General features: G+C 39.8%; 1 protein-coding gene across 1 annotated transcript in view; it reads left to right on the top strand.

Moving 5' to 3' along the window:
- Positions 1 to 25,314, top strand: part of SPTBN5 (spectrin beta, non-erythrocytic 5) — a 100,869-nt gene that overhangs the window by 62,552 nt on the left and 13,003 nt on the right. Inside the window, exons 38-57 of the mRNA XM_074867849.1 lie at positions 597 to 752; positions 1,385 to 1,576; positions 2,210 to 2,305; positions 4,982 to 5,100; positions 5,719 to 5,833; positions 7,654 to 7,767; positions 9,049 to 9,170; positions 9,803 to 9,965; positions 11,853 to 12,041; positions 13,053 to 13,130; positions 14,542 to 14,714; positions 15,777 to 15,867; positions 16,492 to 16,638; positions 18,237 to 18,374; positions 19,098 to 19,354; positions 19,526 to 19,712; positions 22,645 to 22,857; positions 23,232 to 23,428; positions 24,016 to 24,220; positions 24,962 to 25,156. Coding sequence (XP_074723950.1) covers positions 597 to 752; positions 1,385 to 1,576; positions 2,210 to 2,305; positions 4,982 to 5,100; positions 5,719 to 5,833; positions 7,654 to 7,767; positions 9,049 to 9,170; positions 9,803 to 9,965; positions 11,853 to 12,041; positions 13,053 to 13,130; positions 14,542 to 14,714; positions 15,777 to 15,867; positions 16,492 to 16,638; positions 18,237 to 18,374; positions 19,098 to 19,354; positions 19,526 to 19,712; positions 22,645 to 22,857; positions 23,232 to 23,428; positions 24,016 to 24,220; positions 24,962 to 25,156 — 3,147 coding nt within the window. The remainder of the gene's footprint in view (positions 1 to 596; positions 753 to 1,384; positions 1,577 to 2,209; positions 2,306 to 4,981; positions 5,101 to 5,718; positions 5,834 to 7,653; positions 7,768 to 9,048; positions 9,171 to 9,802; positions 9,966 to 11,852; positions 12,042 to 13,052; positions 13,131 to 14,541; positions 14,715 to 15,776; positions 15,868 to 16,491; positions 16,639 to 18,236; positions 18,375 to 19,097; positions 19,355 to 19,525; positions 19,713 to 22,644; positions 22,858 to 23,231; positions 23,429 to 24,015; positions 24,221 to 24,961; positions 25,157 to 25,314) is intronic.

Below are 25,314 nucleotides of genomic sequence, written 5' to 3'. Positions count from 1 at the left end.
AAGTGCAAAAGCAAATAGAGTTGTATTTGCTTTCAGATAATCTGACTAGTGCTTGCCCCATCAGTAAGGCTTTATTTGCTTTACATTTTCCATTTAGGTGTCTCAATATTGCTGAAATCAGGAAATGTTAGTGCTGTTTTATAGGTGAGACACAGAATTCTTAAGAATCTTAACCCAGCTTACAGGTAGGTCAATGACAGAGATAGGAGATGAAATTCAGAGCCCTAAATCCAAGGCTCTGTTGTCACAATCTCATTTTAAATACGTCTACCATGTCGAGGCCCCGTATCTGCTCAAGGATTCTCTATATCTAATCTAGAGAATTGTATAATCTCTTTATGGCTTGTGATAAAGTTTGGGGTATTCAAGGAAATTTTAATTATTCTTGTGGTGAGATAAAAATTCTTTTCATTCCTACCTGCTTTTATTTCCTGTCAAGTAGAATAGCTCAGAAACTGGAGAGCCACCTCGGCTGTCAGCTCCCACCTCAATCTGCCTAGCCCAGGCATAGGCAGTTGCATAAAACAGTGACATGTCTTGGGAGGAGGCCCCAGGATGGCATGTCATGCTAACTCTGAAACCTCACGCTACTGCAGGCGGAAGACTGGATCAGTGAGCGCATGCAGAAGCTAGAGGATCCTTCCATACAAGACCCCAGCAATCTGCAGGACAAAATGAAGCTGCTACAGAAACATCAGGTCTTTGAGGCAGAGATTCTAGCAAATGAAGAAATCATCACAGCTGTTAATAAGGTAATTGTCTCACACTGCTAGTGTTTTCAGAGATTATTGCTGATTATCCAAAGAAGGACAGATAGATGGAATGGAAAGGAAGGGTAGCTTGTTCACCACTTCTATATCAATTATCCTACTTGTGTGACAAGAACCCAGTTGCTATGCCACGGAAATGTAATGCGGTTAATTTACAACAGAGAGATTTGTTAATTGCTCTATCCAGGAAAGTTCCATCTTTCCTTATTGACTGAATAGGAAGATATCATTGACTTCTACCTTGCCTGGGGTGATTACTCCTACAAAAGGTAAATAGGATTTCATGCCTAATTTGTGAACATTCTTGTTGAAACTGGGTGAATCACTTAGCTGAAGGGCACAATCATCTATAATACCTCTCTTGGTCCTTCCGCTCCACGAATGTCATTCTTGGCAGGGAAATATTAAAATCCTAGTGTTCTTGATTCTCTCCAGATGTAAAAGCTTCCTAGCTGAGCAGTATCATTTGAGTGGTAAGAATTAATATTAGTAATTTATTGTGTAGTCCACGTTAGGAAAGTGAAAGAGTCCTTCTAGAAAGGACATGTAACATGATAATCACATTAAAAGTTAGTGTCAACCTTCATTTCTAATTTCTTCTTCTGAATGTGAAGAAAGGAGAAACCCTGTTATCAAAAGGCCACCCAAAATCAGGAGAGATCCGACGTGAAGTCCGCATGCTTCAGGAGCGTTGGGAGAAGTTGAAGAGAGCTGTGGCTGCCCGTGGAAAGATGCTGGAGGACAGCCGGGACTTCCTGGAATTTCTCCAGAAGGTGGACCAGGTGGAAGCCTGGATCAGGGAGAAGGTAAATGAATGCTAGTATTTAACCCAAGCAGTACCCTAGAGACTTGCTATTTAGCAGTGAACTTCTCATAAATGTGTCATCTTCCAGGGTATTTTCTTTAGTGGCTTTTGACTGGAAGAATCATGGCATGTTCTACAAACAATATGGAAGGAATGATTCAACAAATTCTAAAAATTTTCTGGAGTGTTTCCATGCCACAATCAGTTGGACAATATTAGCACATGTTCTCATGTAAAATGAGCACATAAAGAGATTGTGATTATTGGTGATCATCCCATGTGTCTCTACCAAGACAGAGAAATGAAAGCAAACTAGAATGGAAGAAACTTGAAGCATTTGACAACTGGCACTTACTCTCATTGTGTATCAGATCTGAAAGTTTCTCTTTGTAAGAGTGAAGGAAGAGTCACTTGATCCACTAAGTTTTCATTTAGAGGTTGCTTCCATAATCAGTAATAGATTGGAGAGGGAGTTGGGACTAAGTCTCAATTATCTGAAGATCAGAAGAGACTTCTTCAGAACCTGTAGGTCAGACACATCACCAAAATTACTGCATCAGCATAAGCACTGGAACATGCTGTGTTCTTGTACTCTTAGCCTGAATATTTGCCTGTCTCCTGCTTATTTCCCCAGGAAGTCATGATTAACATAGGTGACGTGGGAAATGACTATGAACACTGCCTGCAGCTCATGAAAAAGCTGAATGAGTTCCGTGGAGCAACATCAGGGGTAAGACGTGTTTTCCATGCACATTCCTTGTGTGGCTGGAAGCTGCAGTTTAACTTTTCAGCCCAGCAGTATACCCAAGTGGCAGTTCCAGTACCCTGAAGAGGTGAAAGATCAAGGGAGTAAGAAGCATTACCACTTCATAAGTCATTACAAAGATAGAATTTTCCCTCATTGTGCCTTCTGCTTTGATGTCTAAACAGAGCTGTCAGGTGCTCATGACACAACCTAAAATTTTGGATTGTGATACATGACTGAAAAGCTGGCTATGTGAGCCTGAATTTGAGCAGATTTCCAGTTTGGTTTATGCAGTCTGCAAAGTCACAGTGAGTTCCATCCAAAAGTGGATCAAAAATGGTGGTTTCAGCCATGTTTGTTTGAATCTGAAAGTCGATATAGACTTGCCATGAACAAGCCTGTAAAAAAAAAAAAAAAATGACTGCTTTCTCCATTTCCCTCCTTTATTTCTCCTTTCCACTCCTCCTGAGGAACAGTCAAGTTTCTCATATTCCTTCATCCAAATGAAGCATATATATTTGGGGGCCTTTGTTTATACAGCACCCATTGTTAGTCATGAATCATAATGTTAATAATCAGACATTTAGTAAAATAGAGCAATGGTTTACACTTTGGATAGCAGCCATGTGACAAGACAGCTGCACAGTTCACCTTTCTGTGCTGAGATCTCTGACCCTCTTTTGTGGTGCTGAGTCACACCAGCTGCCTCTCTTGCTCCCAGTGAGATGTGCTAACCTAGGCACCAAACCTTGTGAATGCTGGGAAGCAGGCCCTGCCACAACAAGGCCCTCCTTGTGATGTGCTTCAGCTCCCACCGAGAGAGCTCCCACCAAGGGCCATACATCAAGGGGATGCATTTGAAGCAGCCTCTTGTTCTCTCTGTTTGTATGAACTGCTATAGATGTGGACTAACAGGTCTGGGTGTCACACAGGAAAGATTACTGTGCTGATTTGCTAGTCTGGGAGCTGTGGGGAAGGTCTGGAAAGAGGTGTATTAGGACTTTGTGAGTGGGGTTTACTCTAATATTCTCTCCTAATATTCTTTATCCTTTGTTTGCCTGTTATCTTGTTGCCAATTCCTGTTATGGCAGCTCCCATCTTCTATTTCTATTGCCTAGTAGCAGGAGGAGACAATCCTCTTCTATGCAAAGTAACAGTATAGATGTGCCTGGGAGAAAACCCTGAGCTCCCCTTTCCAGAGCCCAGCAGAATTTACTGTTACACTGCATTAATACTGGATTTGGGTAGAGCGCCAAACAAGCTTCAGCACCAGAGAATTAGTGAAGTGAGGAGACCTTCATTGGCACTTCGATCCTTACCAGCTGAGCTGTGAGCTAAGAGATGGAGCAAATTGTACCAGCCAAAAGAAGGATGTTGAAAGAGGCAGAAACAACCCAGTGTCCCAGTCAGCATAAGACTCTGAATAGGAAAGTCTTTCCGTAAACTAAGGTAGATTTTGTGGGCCACAGCAAGCTCTTGGTCTCTTATCAGCTTGTAGCCACTGCTCCTGTACCACTCTGAACATGACTCCTGCAGTAAAAGGCTGGGACAATGATACCCTCACAGCTGATGCTTAGTTGTACAGTACTCCATAGGGTGATACAAACAGAAGCAGGCTGGTCCTGGCACAGTGTGTACATTCATCCAATCTAGGTTTCCCCACTAGAGAAATCTGAGATCAGGGTATGGAGCAATCATCCTGCATTGATGGCTGCCAGATTTTCTACTCTTATTCTGTCACATTGTGTTGCTATTATTTCCCAGGAGAGAGGACTGCAGGGTTTCTGAAGAAAATCTGGCTGTCTACTGGTTTCTCTTGTTTACTTTATGGCTGTGTATAATAGTAAAGCACATATTGAAGAATGTACATTGGGATGGATGTAGCATAAATAAAATACAAATGGAGTCAATACTTCTATTAACAGTGTGCTGGCATCTTGCAGCTGTGCTTTCACTGCACCAGTGATTAATGTCTCCCTCCTAAGCTTATGATTTACTGGTCTTGGAAAAATAGAGAATGTTTTTGAATCTTGGAGCAGTGTTCACTGTTGGCCATCCATCATGCTCAAAAAGGACAATTATTCCACTATAGTCCAGATTATATGTGCAATGTGCAAATATTATCCTTTCTATGGTATGTACATGGGAAGCAAGCTGCCTCAAAGACTTAGCGTGCCTTTTAAAATGCAGTGATGTTTCTTTAGAAGAAAACACAATGGCATGGTTGTCTGGGTTTCTCAAGGCTGTATGGATTCTAAGCCTGTTGTCCACAGTACAGAAGGCACTTCTGGACAGAAGCCTATCTAGAAGAAACAGCAAGTAGGCCTAGGGGCCACAAGTCATGACCTGTTTGACAGAGGAACAATCTGCCACACACCAGCTGTTCCACAGCAGCTACCTGTGTAACCAGCAACTGCACCTATGTTTCTTCAACAAATGAGCCCCTGCTGGAATGCCTGACTTAGAAGTGAAGCTCTGAGGGTCCTTGTCTAGACCTGGATCATGGTTGTATCTATAGTCATTATGTTCTTTCTTGCCTTTACTGAAATGTTTGGTAGTGAGGTAAAACTCTTGCTGTCATTATTGGTTTTCATATCTCAGGGGAAAACCCAGTCACAAGCATTTTGAACACATACCTTTATTCTTTTTCTCACTTTACAGGAGACAACAGTGGATGATGCTCACATCAGGGCTATCAATGCCCTGGCCATGAAACTGGAAAGACAGAACAAGGAAGAAACAAAGACAATATATGAGCGCCGGAAGCAGCTCAATGAGAAGTGAGTATGCTTTTAAATCTTCTATGTAAAGCCAAAACAAGAAGGGAAGATTAGGTGTCTTGGGCTGGGATGAATGGAGGAATTGCAACGTATATTTTCTTCAACATCATGACTACCAAACATCAGACACTGGAGTTGCCTTTCAAGACTCTCAGTGCAGTTAGCCGGAAGGATTTCTAATCCAGCACAGCCAAAGTCACGTTCCTAGCCTTGGAGGAAAATATGCTGTTTCACAGCACTTTACACTCTAGATCCATGAAACTAAGACACTTCTATCTGTTTCCATAGTTGTCCTGGTGAAGTGAATATTGCTTTTTCTACTTCACAGCCCACTAGCTAAGAACCAAAAGCGTGAAGATAGGGATTGTGAGGTTACTGAGAGTTTAAGGAAACTCGATCAGTACTTTTTAGCTTTTAACCGCCATGCCATCCTGAAAACTTGGAATAAATATAACCAGATAGTCTTGTCAGGCTAATGCTCTATCTCTGCGATGTGTCCCCTATGTGGGAACTGGGGATCAATACATAAGGTAGTTCAGAAATCTGAGCATCATGAAACTCAGTTGTGGAAATCCTCATCTCTGAAATACACCTCTAAAATATTCTTTTCAATAAAAGGTGGAACAGTTTCCATGGTAACCTGAATGCATACAGGAAGAAGTTAGAGGGAGCGCTAGAGATTCATGCCTTAATCAGAGAAATTGATGACATCACAGAGAGAATTACTGAGAAGGTGAGTTGTCAGATTTTGTTTAATTCAAATGGGAAAATGTTCTATTTTGCTAACAGTGATAAACCCAGGCATGCAGATTGCTAGAGACATGCTGTGTATCCAGCAGTGACCTTTGATAGTTGTCTGTGTATTGAGTTTGTAGAAAGGCTGAAATGTCATTAAACACTTTGCATTAAACACTCCAAGGCATTCACAGTTAAAAAGGTACATTTGAAATGTATTGTAAAAAATTACAGATTAGAGTCTGCAGTAAAAGGGGATGCTATCTTTACCTAATGAGAGGTTACAGAGAAAATGAAACTAGACTCTTCTTGGAGGTTCACGGTGAAACGGTGAGAATCATTGGGTACAAGTTGCAACAAGAAAAGTTCCAAATAAGTGTAAAGGGAAAAAAAATTATGAGAGTGATCAAACACTGAAGTAGGTTACCCAGAGAGACTGTGGATTCTCTGTCTTTGAAAACATTAAAATCCCAACTAGATCAGACCCAGAGCAATCTGGTCTAAGGTGATCCTGCTTTAGGCAGGGATTGGACTAGATGATGTTCAGAGGTCTCTTCCAACCTAGATTATTCTGTGATTCTCTTTCTAATTAATGGTCTGTAGTCAAATGATATTGCCTATTAAATAGTACTTCTGGCATTAGGTGACTACTTGCTATATCCAAAGTAGTCATCCATGGTTTCTTCCACAGTCAGTAGAAAGAAGCAGGTACTTCTAGAGCTCAATGCATCTGACCTATTTCAGATGTCTTCTTGAGGATGAGAGAAATCATGCTCCAGCAGTGACTCCTCCTTCCCACTAACTGTAAGAAGAATTAGACAAGTAATTAAGCTGCAGCATTTTACATTTGTAGGCATCACCATGTGGTTTAGTAAATCATTCCACAAGAAAGGAACACAGCAAGATGCAGTAAGCAGGATACAACTCTAAGAAGCTAAGGGACTGGTGTCTATTTTTTGCTGTGTTACTGACATGAGTGTACATCTCCCTCAGACAGTGCTGAGCCAAGTCAGTTCTGAATACCAAAAGCCAGTTATCTGAGCTACCATAGAGCTTTTTCTGGATTATCTACTTAGCTTGAATATAGCAACTTCCAGTGTTCCACATTCAAAGCTAGTTCATTCAACACTAGCTTGCACCTCTCCTGCTGTGCAATGCAGACATATTAAATACACAACTTTGAAAAGTGGCATAAAAATCTTATTAATTCAGAAAATGGAGGTTAAAATGCCTATCATGGATTATCATTTTGAGATTAATAAAAGAAAAAGGCTATATAAAAACTAATTATTCCATCCACATAACTAATGATTTTAGTTTCACTGTAAGTCAGTAGGCAGATACATAGTGGTACTACTTAAGGTTACAAGGCTGTTCGTTTAAAATTTTTATAACAACTTCTATGAATGTATTTCTTCATTGTATGGGATTTCATTCCTGGTAGGATTCTAAGGCTCAATTTTATTTTCCATATTTTCATAAAACACACTGGAAAATTTCTGTGCCACAATTTAATGGGAAATACTTGACTGGTTTTGGTATATGGAAAAAAGGGAAAAGAAAGACTGAGAAATGCAGGGAAGCATTCCTGTCTTCATTTTATATGTGAATGGCTAGAAGCACCTTAAGTAGGATTGCAACTGTTCAAAGAGTTGTGAATACTTGTTCCATCTCTGTAAGGAGTGCAGACAACGTGCCCTGCTGATATTTAAAAAGACAATAAGAACAATTGAGAAGGAGAAGACTATTTGAAAGAATTAAGATATCCTTTTTCTTTTTGTCATCTTCACCATTTACACATCCTACTGCCCCCTCCAGAGTGTACTGATACAAGCACTGGATTATGGAAAAGATGTGGAAAGTGTGCAAAACCTGATTCGAAGGCATGAAGAGATGGAGAGAGAAATCAGTGTTATTAAGTCCAAAATGGAGGTAAGAAGTGGGGAGGTACAGATGATACTGTAAAAAAGTTCATTTTTGCTTCTTGGAAACATGGTGCAAAGATCAGCATGACTCTTGAGATTCATTAGTATGAATTGCACTGCAATGCAAATGCAGCACAGATTTCTTCGCAGTAAAATACTGTGCTGCTTAATCCTACTTTAAAGTATCAAATGTTATTCTTCTTGATGCACCAAATCTAAGAAGAGAAGTCCCTTTTTAACATGTTAGCTGATTCTCTGGCCCTCACCTACAAGCCAGGTTAGACTGTCCTATATCTTTTGGAAAGTGTGGAATCCAAACTTAACTCTGTCTTTCCCCCAGTTTCTGTACTGACTTGAATCAAAATCACGTCTCTAGTTCTGTTTAGAACTAAAACACAAAACCCACAGTACATGTATTTTTCTGTCATAGACATCAAAACTAGGAACCTGCCTGCCTGATCAGCTCTGGCTTTTGTAAAATGGCCAGTTTGCATCATTTAGGACTAATCTTGAGCATTAAATATGGGTATGAGCTCCTATATAATTGCATATTTTTAATAAAAAGAAATGTTTTCAGCTGAACAGCAGTAGTAGAAGTCTTACGACAACCTCTCACAGTTTTCACTGCTGTCCAGAGTGTTAAGCCTTTTCATATAGAAAATATTTTTTGAAAACTTTCTCTAAACTTTTTCTTCACAGTAGTATGCAAATGATGACAATACGTGTGATACCTTCACACATTGTGACTTTGTTAGTTAATTCTCATATGAAACGTGGGTGATTACCAGTGAGCATTCCAGAGATAGCATTAGCAAGGCTGTATGGGGGAGTGCTGCATAGAAACAGAATGATGAGCAAGGTTTGGGTTTGGGGTTTTTTTGATACTACCATAAATACCAAGTACAAAGTATAATATCTGTACTTTTCTTATGGATTAAAACCAGTCTGGCATATTCTTCTTTCTGTTAAGCTAATAGAGGTTACAATTAGCACTTCATTTTCCTGTATGTTTGTCCCTATTTTGCAAAACTGTTTTCTTAATTGTAAATTAACATTTATGTGTGTGAAGCAACACACATATCTCTTTCTTCACATGGACTGTTGCTTGCAAATGCATATGTATTTTTCTGTGCATATAACAAGTCCCTCTGTATATTTTGTTATTGTAATTTAAGTACCTGCTTTAAAAAACTGGGATCTTAAAATGAACTACTTTTCCTGAACGGCAGACTCAGGAACAAATTAAAGCATTTGGCATAAATTCACCCCACTATAAATCTCTTCCCAGCCATTGGAATTGGCATCTTTCCGCCTTTCCACAAGGAATCCATCCATAAATGACAAACTGACTATGAAGCAACAGGAGATGAAAAACAACTGGCTACAACTCCAGGGACAGGCCAAACAAAGGTAAAGACTTCTAGTGGTCTGAATATCTCTCAGCAGGAGCAAAGCTGCTCCCTGAGGTCTAAAATCTACTTGCCTGGGGACTTTTAATAAGGATCCTTTACGAAGTTTATACAGGCAGCTAAGACACCTGCATTGTAACAAGTGTGCTGGGTACAAGAAAAGTTACACTGATGTGACTTTGGGAAGACTAATAAAATGAGCTTGTGGCTTATCCCACTAAATAATGTTAATAAAATGCAGACTATCAGATCAAATCTATCATGAAGCCTTTGTGAAAGACTTATTTTTGATGGTTCTAGAAGATTTTTTTTTTCCTTGAATCTTTCCAAAACAGGAAAGGCTTAGGCCTGAGCTGTAATCATTGCTGGAAGCAACAGCTATGAAGGCTTTTTTACCTTTCTTGTCCTAATGAACTGATGTAGAAAACAAGGTAAGGTAAGCACTCCAAGGCAGTGTGCAGCTCCTGTGATTTTGGTTTAACATGACAACTGTTAGGAGCTGTAAGGGAGCTCTAGGAGGCTTGAATTCACTTCATTTGGCTTCTCCGAGGATACCTTCCTCTGTAAATGGGTAGGGAGAGGCAAGTAGATAATTCTGTGTTGGCTAATGCTGAACTGCACATTGTGTGGCAGGAAAGAGAAGCTGGAAGCCTCCTATCAGTTGCAGAAGTTTAACCTGGAGATGAAAGAGGTGCTAGATTGGACCCAAAACATCAGAGGTTTAATGGAAGCAGGGGGGCTTCCTAAAAGCACAAATGAAGCAGAAAGCATGATTGAGGAGCATCAGGAGAGAAAGGCAAGTATTATCACTGCTTCCAGTTGAACATACTGGGAATCTTTCCCATGGGAATGAATTGCTGCAGATGCAGCAGAATTTTGCTGCATGCATCTGTCAATAACATGATGAAAAGATTGTTGTCAATAACAGGCTAAGGACAGAAGTCACCTACCTATTGACAGAACTCTATCCCATGGGCTGTTTGGCAGCTCATGTCTCTGCAAAAAGTCTCAGAAAGCCCCATTAGCTCTCACCTGTACTGCTGTCCAACCCTGTAGGTAAAAAGCAGATTCAGTATCAAAACATGCTCAGTGCTGATCTCTTTATTCAGATTGCCAAAAAGTTAATGACAGTTAATTCTAGCTTTGAATTAGATTTTGTCATGTAAACTCCATTTGCCTGAGAGGAAAATAAAAACAGCAGTTTGTCTCACACTGGCCGTAAAAAACCACTGAATGGTACTTCATATTCAGTTCTGAAACACTTCGTATCCCAGTACTAATGACCACACAACCTTCTGGTGGCTAATTCAGCTAATATTTTTGGTAGATTTTCTAAAATGAGTGATACTGTTAATTAACTTTAGAAAAAAGTTTGTATTTTACTTTTTCCCAAGCATTATAGCTATCTTGCAGATGTTGTGTTACCTTTTCTTTGCAATTATGTTACTTTTTCTAAAAAACATGTTCCCAGAATCATGACTAATATCCAGTGCTTTATGGGTCGCATTATTAGGACAAATAGTTTGTAGATTCTGATTCATTTTCTATCTTGAATTTAGTGTGAAGTACCTGAAGTCCCCTTCTTTTTCAGTCTTCCATTTTAACAATGCTCTCTCACGTCACAGACTTAACAGTGTTTTTGCTAATAATTCATTGTCACAATAGAAATACCCCAAACCACTGATGTAGTGTACTCCAAATTTAGATAGCAGCAAATCCAAGTCTTTAATATCTGTTAGTAAAGGAACACAAATGGCTCTAAGGAGATAGTTACACAGAAAAGGAGGAATCTAGGTAATATGTTCTTTTGTATTGGATTGACTAAACTAAAATTGTAGACAAGACAAGAAAAATGAAAGGTTTTTTTTCATTGAGGTTAGTGACTCAAATCAAAGTCCTTAGGAGAGACTAGAGTTGAGCACAAGGTGCTAATCAGAATTAAAAAAATAGAATGGCTATCTTACAGCTGTGTTATCTATGATTGAGCAACACCACCCCCCAAAAAAGCCCTAGAAACATCAATTCTAATTTCAGACATTTAATAGTACATGCCATAGTTTTTAAGGTGGTTTATGAGTTAATACATGGTATTATTTCAGCACATGGTTATTTTTATTATTAGGAATTCCACATTCAGTTTGTGAAGGTCATAATTGCTTGTAATGCTTTCACCTTCAGGATTCAGTATATAGGCATAATTCATTCCTCAGACCAGGTGAAAAAGTTGAATGTATTTCATTTTAACACCACAAAATAAAGTAAAACCATGTATTTAATGTAATAATCTGATGCCAACTTATTTGGCAGGAGGGGGAAAAATCTAGGCACTGTTTCTCGTAAGAACCACCTTTATGTAGGAGGACTGGTGGGGGATACGGTGTTATGGATATTGAAAACTGTGTTCATTTTTATCTAAGCATTTTCTATTCTGTTTCTAATTTAATCCCAATTTTCATTTGTAGGAGACCAGTTGTTCCTAGAGCAATAAAGTCATTTTTTGTCCACGTTTATTTTCTCTTAGGCAGTTCTATGCTCTTTCAGTAACACAGCTCAAAGATGAATGATTTTCCATGCAAATATTAGTGTTGGAAATTTACAACACATATTCTTCCCCTTAAGGCTTGTATTCTGAATAACTGGCATTCCGTAAACCCTTGACATGAGCCTTAGTAATATATTTTAGGAGGAGATGGAAGCACGAGTGGAAAGATTCAACTCTCTCAGTAACTATGGTCAAGAACTTGCCAATTCTGGTCACTATGCAACCCCTGAGATTCAGCAGTCCCTCTCCAGACTACAGCAAGCCTGGTCTGAGTTGATCCAAGCATGGCAGGAGCAATATAGAAAATTGTTTCAGGCACAAGAATTACAGGTGAGTAGAAAGATATTCAATGGAGAATGCACATGCCAATGACAGCTTTCCTCAGTATAAACAGCAAATTTATAAGATGCTATGATGAAAGATATGCTAATAATACCCAGACTTTAATGTATATTTCACTGGTTTCTGGAAGGCATGCTGAGGGCCAAGCACATTCAGTGGTGGCAGGACTTTTAGAAATTGTACCTTTACAAACCAAAGAAATTTCTGTGGAATATGTGCTCATATGTTTTTCAAGGGCTATCAAACTTAGGAAAATTTGGTCAAACACTCATGCAACTGGCAGAAGGCACAAACTTAAAATGGAACTTCACTACCAAATTCTATAACCTCCCAAAAAAGACATGGAGGTAGGCAAGTATTGTTAAAATAAATAATCTCAAGAAAAATCTAGCATAGAGAGAATACTGTATTTTTCCCTGACTTTCTTCTAAGAAAAGAACTGTTTTGGCTGCAGTTTTCCAGAAATACTTCCCTGTAACAGTCATCTCACTTACAAAAATTCTGCTCAAATGGCTTGTTGGCAAAAGTTAGAAATAACTGAAACAGAGATTTTTACAACAGGGAATGTCAAGTACCTTAAATAACAGCTGGTGCTACTAGTCCCATCAAAAAAGCTTCATACATATGAAAACTTAAACCATATGGTAACGGCTGTTTTCATACTTCTTTATGTATTACAATCTACTTATTTTGGGCCATGATACCATCCTTTTTATATTGGCCAGTTACCTTACACAACACTCTCTACACCACTAGCAAACAAGCTACAAGTACTTGTATTGTATCCTATGTCTTAGACAAAAAGAAATAATCATATTATAGAGGAGAAAATTACAATAATAATTGTTACACATGTGGTTTTTGTAGCATCTGTTGCTTATTTCTATGCAGTGCTAGGTAGTTAATTTTTGGAAGTTTGTGGTTTTCAGCCTACTCTGCCATAGTCAGGTTTGCCTATGCCTTACACCATGTTTATGACTGCTTTTTTTCCCTATACAGAAATTTTATGGCTATGTGGAACAGACTGAGAGCTGGCTTAGCAGCAAAGAAGCTTTCCTAGCTAATGAGGACTTAGGGGTAGGTGCTCCGAGAAATTACAATTTTTTCTGCCATTGGTTTGGAGGAAAGGGAGCTGTGAAGTATGACGATGTGATTTCTTTCTCCTTCTGAAGTTACTGTTCTGTCTTGTTGACGGTTTAGGATCAAATTTCTTTCCTTGATACTTTACACAGGATAGGATTCTCAGACCAGAGAGTAATGAAACTGTCCCACCTCTCTGATTATATCAGGAAAATGAGACTGCATCTCTCTAACTGGTCACATCTGACCCAAATATATTTGCCAGCAGTGTGCAAGTCACCACTGCTGACATACCCAGTGTAGCTTTAAACTACCTACCTCAGGTACCAGTAACATGCAATAACTGAAACCGCAGACTGATGCATGGGTTGCAAAAGCTATGCAGGATGCTGGGTATACATTCTGATGCTTAGCTTACCCTGCACCTTGTTAAAGTAGTGTTACCAAATTAGTTGTCTCTGCAAGAACTACAATTACATCTCAGAGTTCATTGTAGACATAATTGGTACAAATGGTATGAAAAGCATATAATGCTAGTGGCTGGTGTCTGTCTGTGATTTCTAGCCTGGAGGTATGTATTTACAGTCCCTCCATTAAAGTATATGAAACGTAGATGGAGCCACCCATTTTCCAGTCATATTTAGCTCAGCAATGTACAGAAAATGCTCTGTGAGTACTTTCCCTTCCAATGACTCATGTAAGCATCCAGAAGTTTCATTTTTTTCTGACTCATTCAACGTGAGCTTTATTGCTTCCTTTAGAATAGTGGGAAAGCAGAGTTTATTGTGATAACAACATTTTGACACCACTGATTCTAAAATTAAAAGTGCAGAGGGGTGCTGAAAAGAGAACTCTGAGTCATTAAGCTTGGGATTCACAAATGTTACAAGAAGTCAAATTCTGTGTTTCTCTCCGGATTAACTGTAATGTCAGGCTCCAGTCCTCAGACTGAAATCTGGATCTGAGATCTTCCAAATTCCATGGGTTGAAACCAAAGCTCTAATTATAATCTCTTTCTGTGACATATTTGTTCACTTAACTCTGATCTCAGTTTGGCATCCCGCATTTGCTTCCAAAATAACATCTGCCTTAAGATTGATTTATGATTAGGAGCTGATGCTTTATCTCTTGGGAAGTGATATATTCTATGCAGTACAACAATATACAGGAGAAGCTAAGCATCCGGCAGTTAGTCCAGTTTTGACCCCGAAATAATGGCCTCAGACCATGCATAGAACATTATTTAGGCCCCAAATCTCAGATTCAATGCCAATAAATTTCACAGACCAATAAATTTTCTTGATAGCTTGCAAATGTGGGGTAAATGCCATTTAGCTTCTGGATTATCAGTGTTGTGGATGGAAAAACTCTGACTGAAAGCAGCTTCCCTTTGTTGAATTCTATCCAGGACTCAGTGTCTAGTGTGGAAAGCCTACAGCGGAAACACATACAGTTTGAAAAAGCCCTGGAAGCTCAGATGGAGAAAATTGATGAGATGGCTTCATTTGCTCAGCAGCTAATGCAGAACAAGCATTATGACTCGGACAACATCACCAACAGATGCCAGGCCGTTCTCAGGAGGTGAAGTCAAACCTTTCCTATGTCAGCCACCATTCTCTTTTGCAATGAGACTCTCCCCATGTGCCTAATATCTTTAAATGGTTTAGGAGAACCATAAACTGGTTTGCATTTACTGAACTTTGTGCTTCACACTGTGGTCTTGCCAAATTGGCCTGAGTCTAGTCAATTTTTTGTTAGGAGGTTTGCAAACTACAGTGAAGTGGAGGGAGAGTGGGATTCAGAAAAAGGCAGTTTTCCTGTAATTCTGTATCCTGGCCTGGCCTTAGGGACAGTGCTGCAAACAAAAGGCAGAGGCCTGCTGTGCCATTAAATACTTCATTATCATGAAATACCATTGAGAAAAGTCATTTGCTACACAACTGATTTTTCACTGCTCTAATGGTGTTGATCTTAAAGCCCTGCTCAAATCATCTATTAGGGCGTTTGCAATTTTTCTGATCAGATCTTGCCCTTTCATGTGAATTACTTTATATTTCTCCTAGCATGTTGCATATTGTTCATCTTAAATGCTGACAGTAGAAGCAATTGTACTCAGTGCTATGGTAGATGAAAAGATACACATAAAATTTACAAAGAGAGGTTGGAGATCCCTTACAATTAAAGTGAACGTATGAATTTATTAATATGATCAAACTATCACATGCCTGCATTAACATAAATAAAGTGCTGCAGGTCCACATTTGGAAAAAAGATGAAAGGATGATGTAGCTTTGGTTTATCAGTGATAAATTCCATCATACTCACAGGCTTTCTATATAAGAAACATGCTGAGTTTATGTTGTTTTGTACCCTGAAAGGCAGCAATGGTGATTCTTAGAGGCAGATATCATATATACAGAATTTGTGTGTACTTTAAACATATCTATCTGCTAGTAATCCTTCCTGTAGTGTCCCAAGCATCATCTCTGACAGTCCAAATCATGGGAGGGTGCATATTATGGTCATTTCTCTCCTAGAGAATGGAGTGTTAGATCACGTGTGTTTTAGAGATGAAAACTGAAACCCCTTATCCTATCTAATTCACTCTGTGGCTTTTACCTCACGCATCTGTCTTCATCTCAGAAAGGAGAAACTGCTGGAGAATGCTGCTGCTCGCAGACATCTGCTAGAGGAATCAAGGCTTCTGCAGAAGTTGCTGAGGAATTCCTTTGAGGTACAATTACACAGGATTCATGGTATTATGGTTTCTTAAAACATACTGTGCTGCATAGATCTGAATCCCTGGAGGGATTTACTGGGAGAAAAATCAAGGAACTGAGCCTGGAATGAGATTATAGTGGGAAAGATGAGGATAAGATTGAAGGGATATTTTTCAGCTTTCAAGTCACAGCTTCCCTCCAGTCACCAGATGAAAGATCTACTCTTCTTTGGACACCAGCAAAATGCAGAAGAAATAAATGCATTAAAAGGGAATGTGCCAACATTTTAAAATTCATGGGAAGAGACAAATTAATTATTTTCTAGTGAGATACTTACAGTGAGTTTAGAACTAGGGAGATAATTATCCTTTCTCCCCCATGCACACATGTGCCCACGCACTTTCTCACTGCAGAGAGGCAGCCCCCTTTCCAGGTAACAGTGCTGGTAAACAGAGATAAAGTGGTGACTTCATTATGAAAGACAGGAGGAGCTGAGGGAAGCAGAACCTCAGAGGGACAATTCATTTGTGTCCCCACTCACTAGTCCCATGTTTTATACATATTAGAGGAGAGCCTGACAGGTTGGAGCTAAAGAAACACTGAAGGTTTTGTCTACTTCTGTTCTGTCCTCCCCAAAGGTGGCTGCCTGGATAAATGAGAAGAATAGCATTGCCCAGGATGATAGCTGGAAGGATCCAAGCAATCTGCAGACCAAACTGCAGAAGCACCAGACTTTCCAAGCAGAGATCATGGCCAATAGAAATCGCCTGGACTCCATTAAATCTGTGAGAGAAGCGGGGTTGATGGCGGGTGGGCAATTGGCATGAAAGTCTACAGAAGTCTGAGTTACAGTGATCTCAAACAAGCAAGGGGGAATCACTGTCCCCTCGCTGACATCATTCACATTGTCTCTGAGGGAACTAGGAAGCTTATTCTTTTAGACCATCAAGAACTGTCTGTGTCCGTCAAGAACTGTCTGTGTCCATCAGTTTCCTTCAACTTCTCTCTTATTGTCTAGTGTGAGCTTGCTGTCTATAGTCACTGTGCATACAATGGAAAGAGATGGGTGCTTTCAATGAGAGATTCAATCCACTGACTTCAGGGACTTCTCTCTGGGGTGAATGCCACTATAGAGGTATACCTGTTTCTTTCCAGCAGGGAACCTAGCTGATAGGATGCACAACTTCAACAAGTCAGTATCCAGCAAAAAGGATCTAGAAGAGTTTTCAAGTGTTGCCTTTGCAGAGACATGCTAGCAGTAGAGATACGAGGGAAGTCTGACAAGCTTTGTCAGATACTTGGCAGAAGCTGTGATCAGATGATAAGTTTGGAAGGACAGACTGTTACATGTTTATTAACCTTAACTTCAGCACAGTGCTTTTCAGCATTAAAGGTAGATTCCCTCCTCAGACTCAGCTGCATACAGTATTGTAGAACCCCCTTTTTCTAAAAAAAAAAAAAAAACTTTTAACCCCTCTTTGTGCAAACACAACAGGGGGTGTAAAGGGTGGAGTTACAATTCTCTGTGAACTAATCTGGTTTTAAAGAGCTGTTTGAACAATCTCTTTCTCATTACTTCTTGACGCCCTGTGTTTTTCATTGGGAATAGCCTTAGTCATTGCTCTTTAGAAGAAAATTAACATGTGCTGTCCTGGTACAGCTTCTTTCTCTTCTGTGCCTCCTCTTCCCCATTGCAAAATGTAGAAGTAACTCTGTTTAACTTTCTAAAGCAAACTTGGTCCCAGCTTAAGGATATACCTACACACACTTCTACCTGATGGAGGTCTTTCTGTGCACCCTCTACCTTTTCTTCTGCCAACATGATAAGCATCTGCAGCTCAGGATTAGAAATGCAGATAGACTTTTCTTACATAATGCAGTGGTACAACAGTATATGGTTAAAAGAGGTTTTATCTCATACAGTGGTTCACTTGTATGAGATAGTTCTCTTTTAACATGCAAGGAAGGGAACAGAAAAGGACATGTGGTTGGACAATCTCAAACAGTGGTCATAGAATGTGGGCCATCACAGAAAAAACTGAGTGCTTGCAAACTAGGTTCCCTGCCAGCTTTTAGGCAATGTAGCTGTTGTGTAATGAAGATTCTCTTTATTCTTTGTCTTCTAATATTGTCTTCTAGGATTTAAAATAATCTTAGAGGCCAGAAAAACAGGAAAATCAGTCTCTGCCCTAGTTTCAATAAGCATTTTGCTTTTATCTGTTTTTTTTTTTGTCTCTGCAGCCTCTATCTGTTATGTCAGGAAGTGATTGATGCAGCTGGCCCTTTACATAGCAGTGCCGGTAGACTTTGTTTATGGAGGCAAAAGTGATGTATTCTGGTGATCAGCAAAGGAAGAAAACTCTGACTGTTCTCTCTGCTATAGGAAGGGGAGAAGATGCTCCATGAGAAGCACTATGCAGCTGAAGCCATTCAGTCTAGACTACAAGAAATGGAAGAGCTATGGGAGGAACTGCTAGCAAGTTGCCAGGATAAGCGGACCAAGCTGCAGGATGCTTACAAGGTAATACAGGGATGCCAGCAGTTGGGTCTTAGTGTCATTTCCAGAGATAGCACAGCTGCCTTGCTACACATCTCATCTATGAGTGTGTCTCTTGATGCAATCAGACATGATTCTTCAAGACCATTAAAGCAAAGAAACTACTAAGTGTGGACTGATTGAATGGAATTAGTGGGAGAATTGGAAATCCCTATGAAGGGAAAAGGATCTGTAGGCTGTATTCCCTTCAGCTTTCTGCTGCTGGTTTACATCGGGATTCCAGAGAGGGATAGATACTGAGGGAAAATGTGTTCTCATATATGTCAGCTTCTACATCTGTCTCAATGACACCTTTTCTTCAACACACTAAGAAGCCCACAGCTGCTTTTCATTCTTCTAGCTCCACGCACATGACTTCTCATGACTGTGAGTTTTGCATGGGCACACTGTTGGTATACAATAGAGTTCTCCCTTTAAATGGCTTCCTTTTAAGGTTCTGTGTCCATCATTTGTATTTGTGCAACACAAGTAAGATTAGCTCTTGATGTTCTCTGCATCTGTTCTTGCATTCATTCTGACTGAATTCTCTTCTTCATTTGGACCACCATCATATCTCGGAAGAGTTCACTGAGCACTGGGAATCTTCTCTGTGGTTTTGTGTAATTGTTACTGAAAGTGGTCAAGATTTTTATATCATATTGTCTGTCCTAAAGGTTTAAAAGACATTTTCTTCTTGCTTGTCCTCAGGGCCTTCATTTTCAGCGAAGTGTAGAGGATATGGAGAAATGGTTGGAAGATGTGGAAAATGAGTTGAAAGCACCATATAGTAACAATGATCTGGTGGTTTTGAACAGTCATCTGAAGAAACAAGAGGAACTGGAGGAAGACATTGCTGGCCATAGGGATCGGCTGCAAGAGCTTGTGGTCACAGCTCAGCAATTCCAGAAAGAGAAACATTTTCTTGCTGATGAACTAGAAGAGAGAGTGGATCAGCTGGTGCAGAGGTGTGTGAATGCCTGGCCTGTCTTCTGCCATCTTTTTCCTATTTTTATCAGCCTTTTCCTTCCCTGCTTATTTTTTTTTTCTTTCCTTCTCTATATCATTCTGAAAAGAACATTTTGCATTCATTTCTTATGAATCTGTGGTCCTCATTGGGTTCCCTTTAAAACCTGCAGATACAAAAGTCTACGTGACCCTCTGCAGGAGAGACGTGGGAGTCTGGAGGCAAGTAGGCTTCAGTACCAGTTCTTCCGAGATGTTGATGAGGAGTTGGCCTGGGTTCATGAGAAGCTCCCCATGGCTTCCTCCAGGGATTATGGCCAATCCCTGGCAACTGTTCAGAGTCTACAAGAAAAGCATCAGGTAATGTCACATGAGAACCATTCTCAGTCTTTAGAATCAAAGAGAAAACACAGAATTCAGTTTGCCTCTGGCAAACTTCATCTGCTGTGCTTTGGCTAATGGGAGTCATGATGCCAGGGATTACTCTTATCCTTGTCTGATAATAATAACATTTTTCAAAGGATATGTCCGTGACTTGGCAACATGTGGGATTCCACGCTGCTTATCATTGCAGTGGGGAGGTACCACACCATATGCTTTTCTGTGGACACATTGGCTCTTTCTGTGGACTGAGTTCAAAACCTGACCTTTAAAACACAAAATAGATTTTACAAACTGTTGTGCATGCCATCGTAGCTTCTTTGGGCAACAGATGCCCTAACATATATGCTTTGAAACTCAGTAAGTACATCCAAGCAAGCTCATTGCTCAGATGTCTCAGGATAAGGTCTCAAGAAAACACCTTTCCCCAAAACTCTTTCTACTCTGGAGGGAGGGAGTTAACAGGATATTATGATGATCCTTAGGCAACCTTCATTCCAGTGGTAGCATTCAAGATAGCTGCTGAATTATTTCACAATGTTCAGATGGGCCATCAGAGAAAGCAATGCCTGGAACACTGTCATCCCAAGTACCAATAAAACAGGAGCTGCCTTCCTAATCGTTTTTTAATAAAGAACACTGTCTCTTTGCAAACATGAGATGGAAGAAAAAAAAAAATCCTGCTAAAAGTTTCCAGCAGCTATTGGTATTTAATGTTAGCATTTAAGTGCCAGGTCAAGTGCCGCTGGGGAAAATCTGTGCAATCTGCAGTAGGGCTGGGAAAAACAGATGATCTTACAAAGTGGGAGTGTGTGATATATATACATATATATAGACAGAGTAAGCCCAAGCATTTGGTGCAATCTACGTGTCTACAAATAAAAATCTGAACTTGCAAAAAATCTGAAATGTCCCCAGGGTAAAAAGTCAAGACTGCTACAGGTGACATACTAGGACAGAAATGAAGTCTTTAAAAAGTTGATTTATCCTAGATGTATTCACAATTTAGTGAAGAATTGCAAAATGTTTTTAAATGCATCTCCCAGAATATTCCCAAGTAAGAACCATGGGTATATTCTGAATAGTTTGCACCTTCTTAGTATTTGGTGTAATTCTCATATTTGTAAAAATTACGTATTTAAGCAAGATGCAGTTGGTGACTTTGAGACAAAAAGCTTGTTTCATCATGATTAAAAGTATAAATGTTGTTATGTGAGCAATTACTACTAAAAATTATGAGCTGATTGACATGGTAGGGAAGTAATTAGGTTCATGGAAGAAAGGAATATTTGAGCTGAATTAAACTGAGGAAATATTTGGGATAAATGAAGGAACAGTGGAGATACTGCTTTAGGCTGCAATTATCTTTGTGTTAATTGGCCAGGTCTCAAAATATTTCAATGAACTATAAGAGTGGGAGATAAAGACCATAATACCAGTGCATAATATAATGGCAATTCTTCCTGCCATTTTGTTTCTTATTCTTCTGGAAGCAGGATTAAAATATAAGCTTTGAATTCTCGATCTTTTAGAAGCTAGAGTCTATACACCTTTTTTTTTAATATTGGCTTACAGGAAAACAAATGTCAGAGGTAATATAACAGTCAAGAATTTACTTAGTTCCACCCTCTATTGTTTGTCTGAATGAGCCAGATTTGCAAAATTCAGTCCTTGGTTTGTTACCACAAAAGAGATTTTGCACAAAATGTATCAACCTGAAAAAAACCCCAAACTGTCTTGCAAAGCTGTATTTACACACAAATAAAATATGTGTACGCACAGCTGCTTGGCTTGGAACAGATTTTCCCCTCACTCCCCCCCCCCCCCCCCCTTTTTTTTTTTTTAATTTCATGTCATTATAAATGAAGTACTGTGAATACATGTTGCTAAATGTTCAACTGCAAAGATGTTCTTCATGCTGCTAGCTTATTATTAATACACAGTACAAGATGTTTTATCATCTTTGCCACTGGATTCCATTCTGCTGGGGTCAAATACGGTGTCACTTTTCAACAACACAGTGACTGTCTTGAAATTAATACGGGGAAGTTAAAGGCAAGATTAGAATCAGAGCTCTTTTCCAGCCAAGTCTGATACTTAAGTTGAAAAAGCAGCTCCTCTCCTCAGAGAGGGTGTCTTCTACATTAACACAGCACTGCAGTCTGACTCTGAAATTGCCTGTTCCATAGCTATGAAAATAAACAGAACAATTGTAAAATGGTGGGGTTTGTGCTCAAGGTGCTCAGGCATAGTTAGCTGTGGAATGCACATCTGCCCACCGACCAACTGGTGGCATGGTCCTTGCCCACCCACACAAATACCATATGAGGGGGTATATGGAGGTATGCATATGGTTTTAAAATCTACCAGTCTTCCAAAATTAATTTCAAATAAAGTTTTTTAGAACTGCTTAAAGTAGTTTTCTTCTCTCCCTTTCCTCTTGCCGGTCTGGTAGTATGTGTACCCAGAGTGTTTGCCAATGGCTGTTATGCAAAGCTGCATCTTCCAAAAAGGTGTTGGCAAGTGATACATACTGATGAGCAGATGAATTGATTGTTCTTCCCTAGTCACATTTTAGTTCAAGAAACACTGTGTAATGGGGTGAAGGTGGCTGTATTTCAGTGGAATCTACAGATAAGAGGTATGTGATTAGTACCTCTTCCTTCCACACTCTGAGGTGGGTACACACCAAGGTTGAAACTTCATGGCTATATTTGATTTCTATAATCACTCCTTCACCCCAGAAAACTCCTCCACTCCACTTTGAGCATTCACTCAACCTTTGCACCTCAGACCCATCTTCGTATATGGAAAACAAATTTATAATGGAATTACATGACTACATTATCTGGTATAAAAATCTCCATAGTTTTTATTTTTGTTCTGTCATTTTACTCTTTACTCTTTACAGAATTTGGAGAATGAGATAAGCAGTCGGGATGCTTTGACCAAAGCAGTGCTCAGTACAGGGCAGAAACTGGTAAGGGGAGGCCACTCTGCCTCCCGCAAGATTATGGAGCATCTGAAGGAGCTTGAGACTTCTGTAGAAACCTTGAAGGCAGAGGCTCAAGAGAGGAGACAGCGGCTCATGCAGTCATATGAAGCTCATCTGTTCCTGAATGAGGTAAAGATGATTCATGAGAGATTTATTTTGGTCTCTCTTTGCTCAAAAGAACCGATACCTATATTGTTGAATGGATGCAAGTGCTGAGATAGGAGCAGAATTCATACTGTCCTGATTTTTCATATCTGGTAAATATGGATGCACTAGAGAAATAACAGTTATTTTCCAACTGACTGAAGTGAGGCATTACCATGGAACCATAATTACTGGGTTCTGGGTGCACATTCTTTATAACAGTGTCTGCTAGATTGCATTACACCTAAGCTGCTCTCTGTTCTTACTGATACGTCTCTTTGGGAATCACTGCTTTTCACTTTTCTTTGTCTTGACCTAAATCACAGCTGTGTTCAGGCTCATCCCTCTATTTTATACAGCTACTGGAGGTGGAGGCATGGTTGGTAGAGAGGAGCTTCATTCTGGAGACCTCTGATTATGGGAAGAATGAAGAATCCACGCAAGCTTTACTTCGTAAACTTGAAGCTACCAAGCTGGACATGGATGGTTTCAGGCCCCGGATTGAGAAAGTACAGGAAACAGGTGCCAGCTTAATAAACAAAGGCAGCCCAGAGAGGTAGGAAAGTAAAAACAGGCTTCTGCTCCATGTCTAACGGAAATGCCCAGAGAAGGCAAATATAGAAAAGTTCAGCCTTCAGTAGCTGTTTGTTAGCTCATTCAGAAATATGATTTCAGGGGACATCAATCCCTCCTTCCCCACCATCACACACACTCAGGCCCCAAAAAGCTTGATGATTATTTTAATGTTTTCATGACTGTTGTTTTTTAACAACAGGCCAATTAGTGCAGATGAGCTTTGTTGTCCAGTCTATTCCCAGGACTGTCATCTAGGTCTCATTTACCATAAAGATTCAGAAAACACTGTGCTTGGGAAAGGAAATGGACATTCTTGACAATTCACTGGTTTTCATTGCCAGTTTGCTTTTATATCTGGGGAGGAGGAAGTGAAAAGAGCCACCATTTGTATGAGATACTTTAATTTCCTGAACTAGCTGGTTTTAACAGCCTGGCATAACTCACTCCATGATGTTATCTGGTTTCTTCTGTATTTTGAAGGTATTTCAAATTCAACCTGTCAGAAAAGACGATGTTCAGAAAGAACAGTAAACCAAAGGCATACCTTCTGATTCTTGTTCTTTGCAGCCCAGCCATACTTTCAAAGCTCCAGGGGATCCTAGCAGACTATCAGTCTCTCCTACAGAAGGCTGAGACCCGGAGAAAACACCTGCAAGAACAATTCCAGCTCTATCAGTTTGAAAGAGAATTTCAGCTGGTGGATGCATGGCTTTCCAGTAAACAGACTGTAGCAGAGTCCGCTGACTATGGGCAGGACTTAGATGATGTTGAGGTAAAAGAAAATAAAAGGTATTGTATGTATTGTGTGGCAAAGCAGGAATATTTTTGCTGCAATTTTTGTGTAGCTACTGACAGTGAAACATGTTACAGAGACAAAAACTAAGCAAATCAATTATCTCTGCAGCAAGAACTCAGACTGGTTTCTGTCTACTTATACAGGGCTTTCTGGTAGCATCCTCCAACAGAAAAAGTAGGTGCATCAGAAAGTTAGCTTTTTCTTGGGATAAAGTGAGGTCAGCACACTTCACTGCTGGCCCTGATTATAAATTTGACAGGGCCTAAAAATTTGACATGACCAGGGGCATGGTTTTGTAACAATTTCAGTGGAAAACACTGGGATGCAGCGTTCACACTTCTAGCTGCTGATTTAAAGGATAGATTTCCCCTCAGGTCACACAGTGCAGAGAGGTATAATTCATAGTATCCACTCTTCAACAAGTGCTGCCTATGTGGACAGCCTAACAGGTGAAGTTTCTTAGCTTTTGATCTGGGCAGCATCTGTTTGTCAGGATGTGGATGATTGTTCTCTGTGACATAAGATGTTAAATGATCAAAACAACAGATGCCCCCTTCTGACTCCAGATCATCTAGGTTTATCAAGTGATTTGCACTTGCAGACTGCAATACATAGCTTTTGTGTTATACAGTACAGAGAAAGTGATTCCTTCTGCCTTTCTCATAGAGGTATGCAGAAATTCTTATATCTAAGTCTGTGTCCTCATTTATCCTGCAGGTCCTTGAGAAAAATTTTAAAGATTTTGTAAATGAGGTGAAACCTCTGGGACATTCCAAAGTTGTCTCCTTAAATGAGTTAGCATCTAAACTAGAGAAGGAGGGCCACAGCAAGATGGATGTTATCCAGAAGAGAACAAAGCAAAGCAATGAGATGTGGGAGAAACTATGCCATGCCATCCAGACAAGGACAGAGGTAGGAAATATATGAAAAATTGGGGCATTGAATTCTCTGCAGTTTCCCATGTCCTTCGTCCCTTCCCAAACCAATGCATTGCTTATGTTGAAACACAAGGTTTATAAGAGCAATGGGTGTATTCTGTTCTATTCTTTCTTGATTCATTTCCCTTTATA

This window comes from Strix uralensis, chromosome 4 (genome assembly GCF_047716275.1).
Source record: "Strix uralensis isolate ZFMK-TIS-50842 chromosome 4, bStrUra1, whole genome shotgun sequence".
Lineage (NCBI taxonomy): Eukaryota > Metazoa > Chordata > Aves > Strigiformes > Strigidae > Strix > Strix uralensis.
Note: the sequence above shows the minus strand (reverse complement) of the source record. Positions and strands in the feature narration are given on the sequence as shown.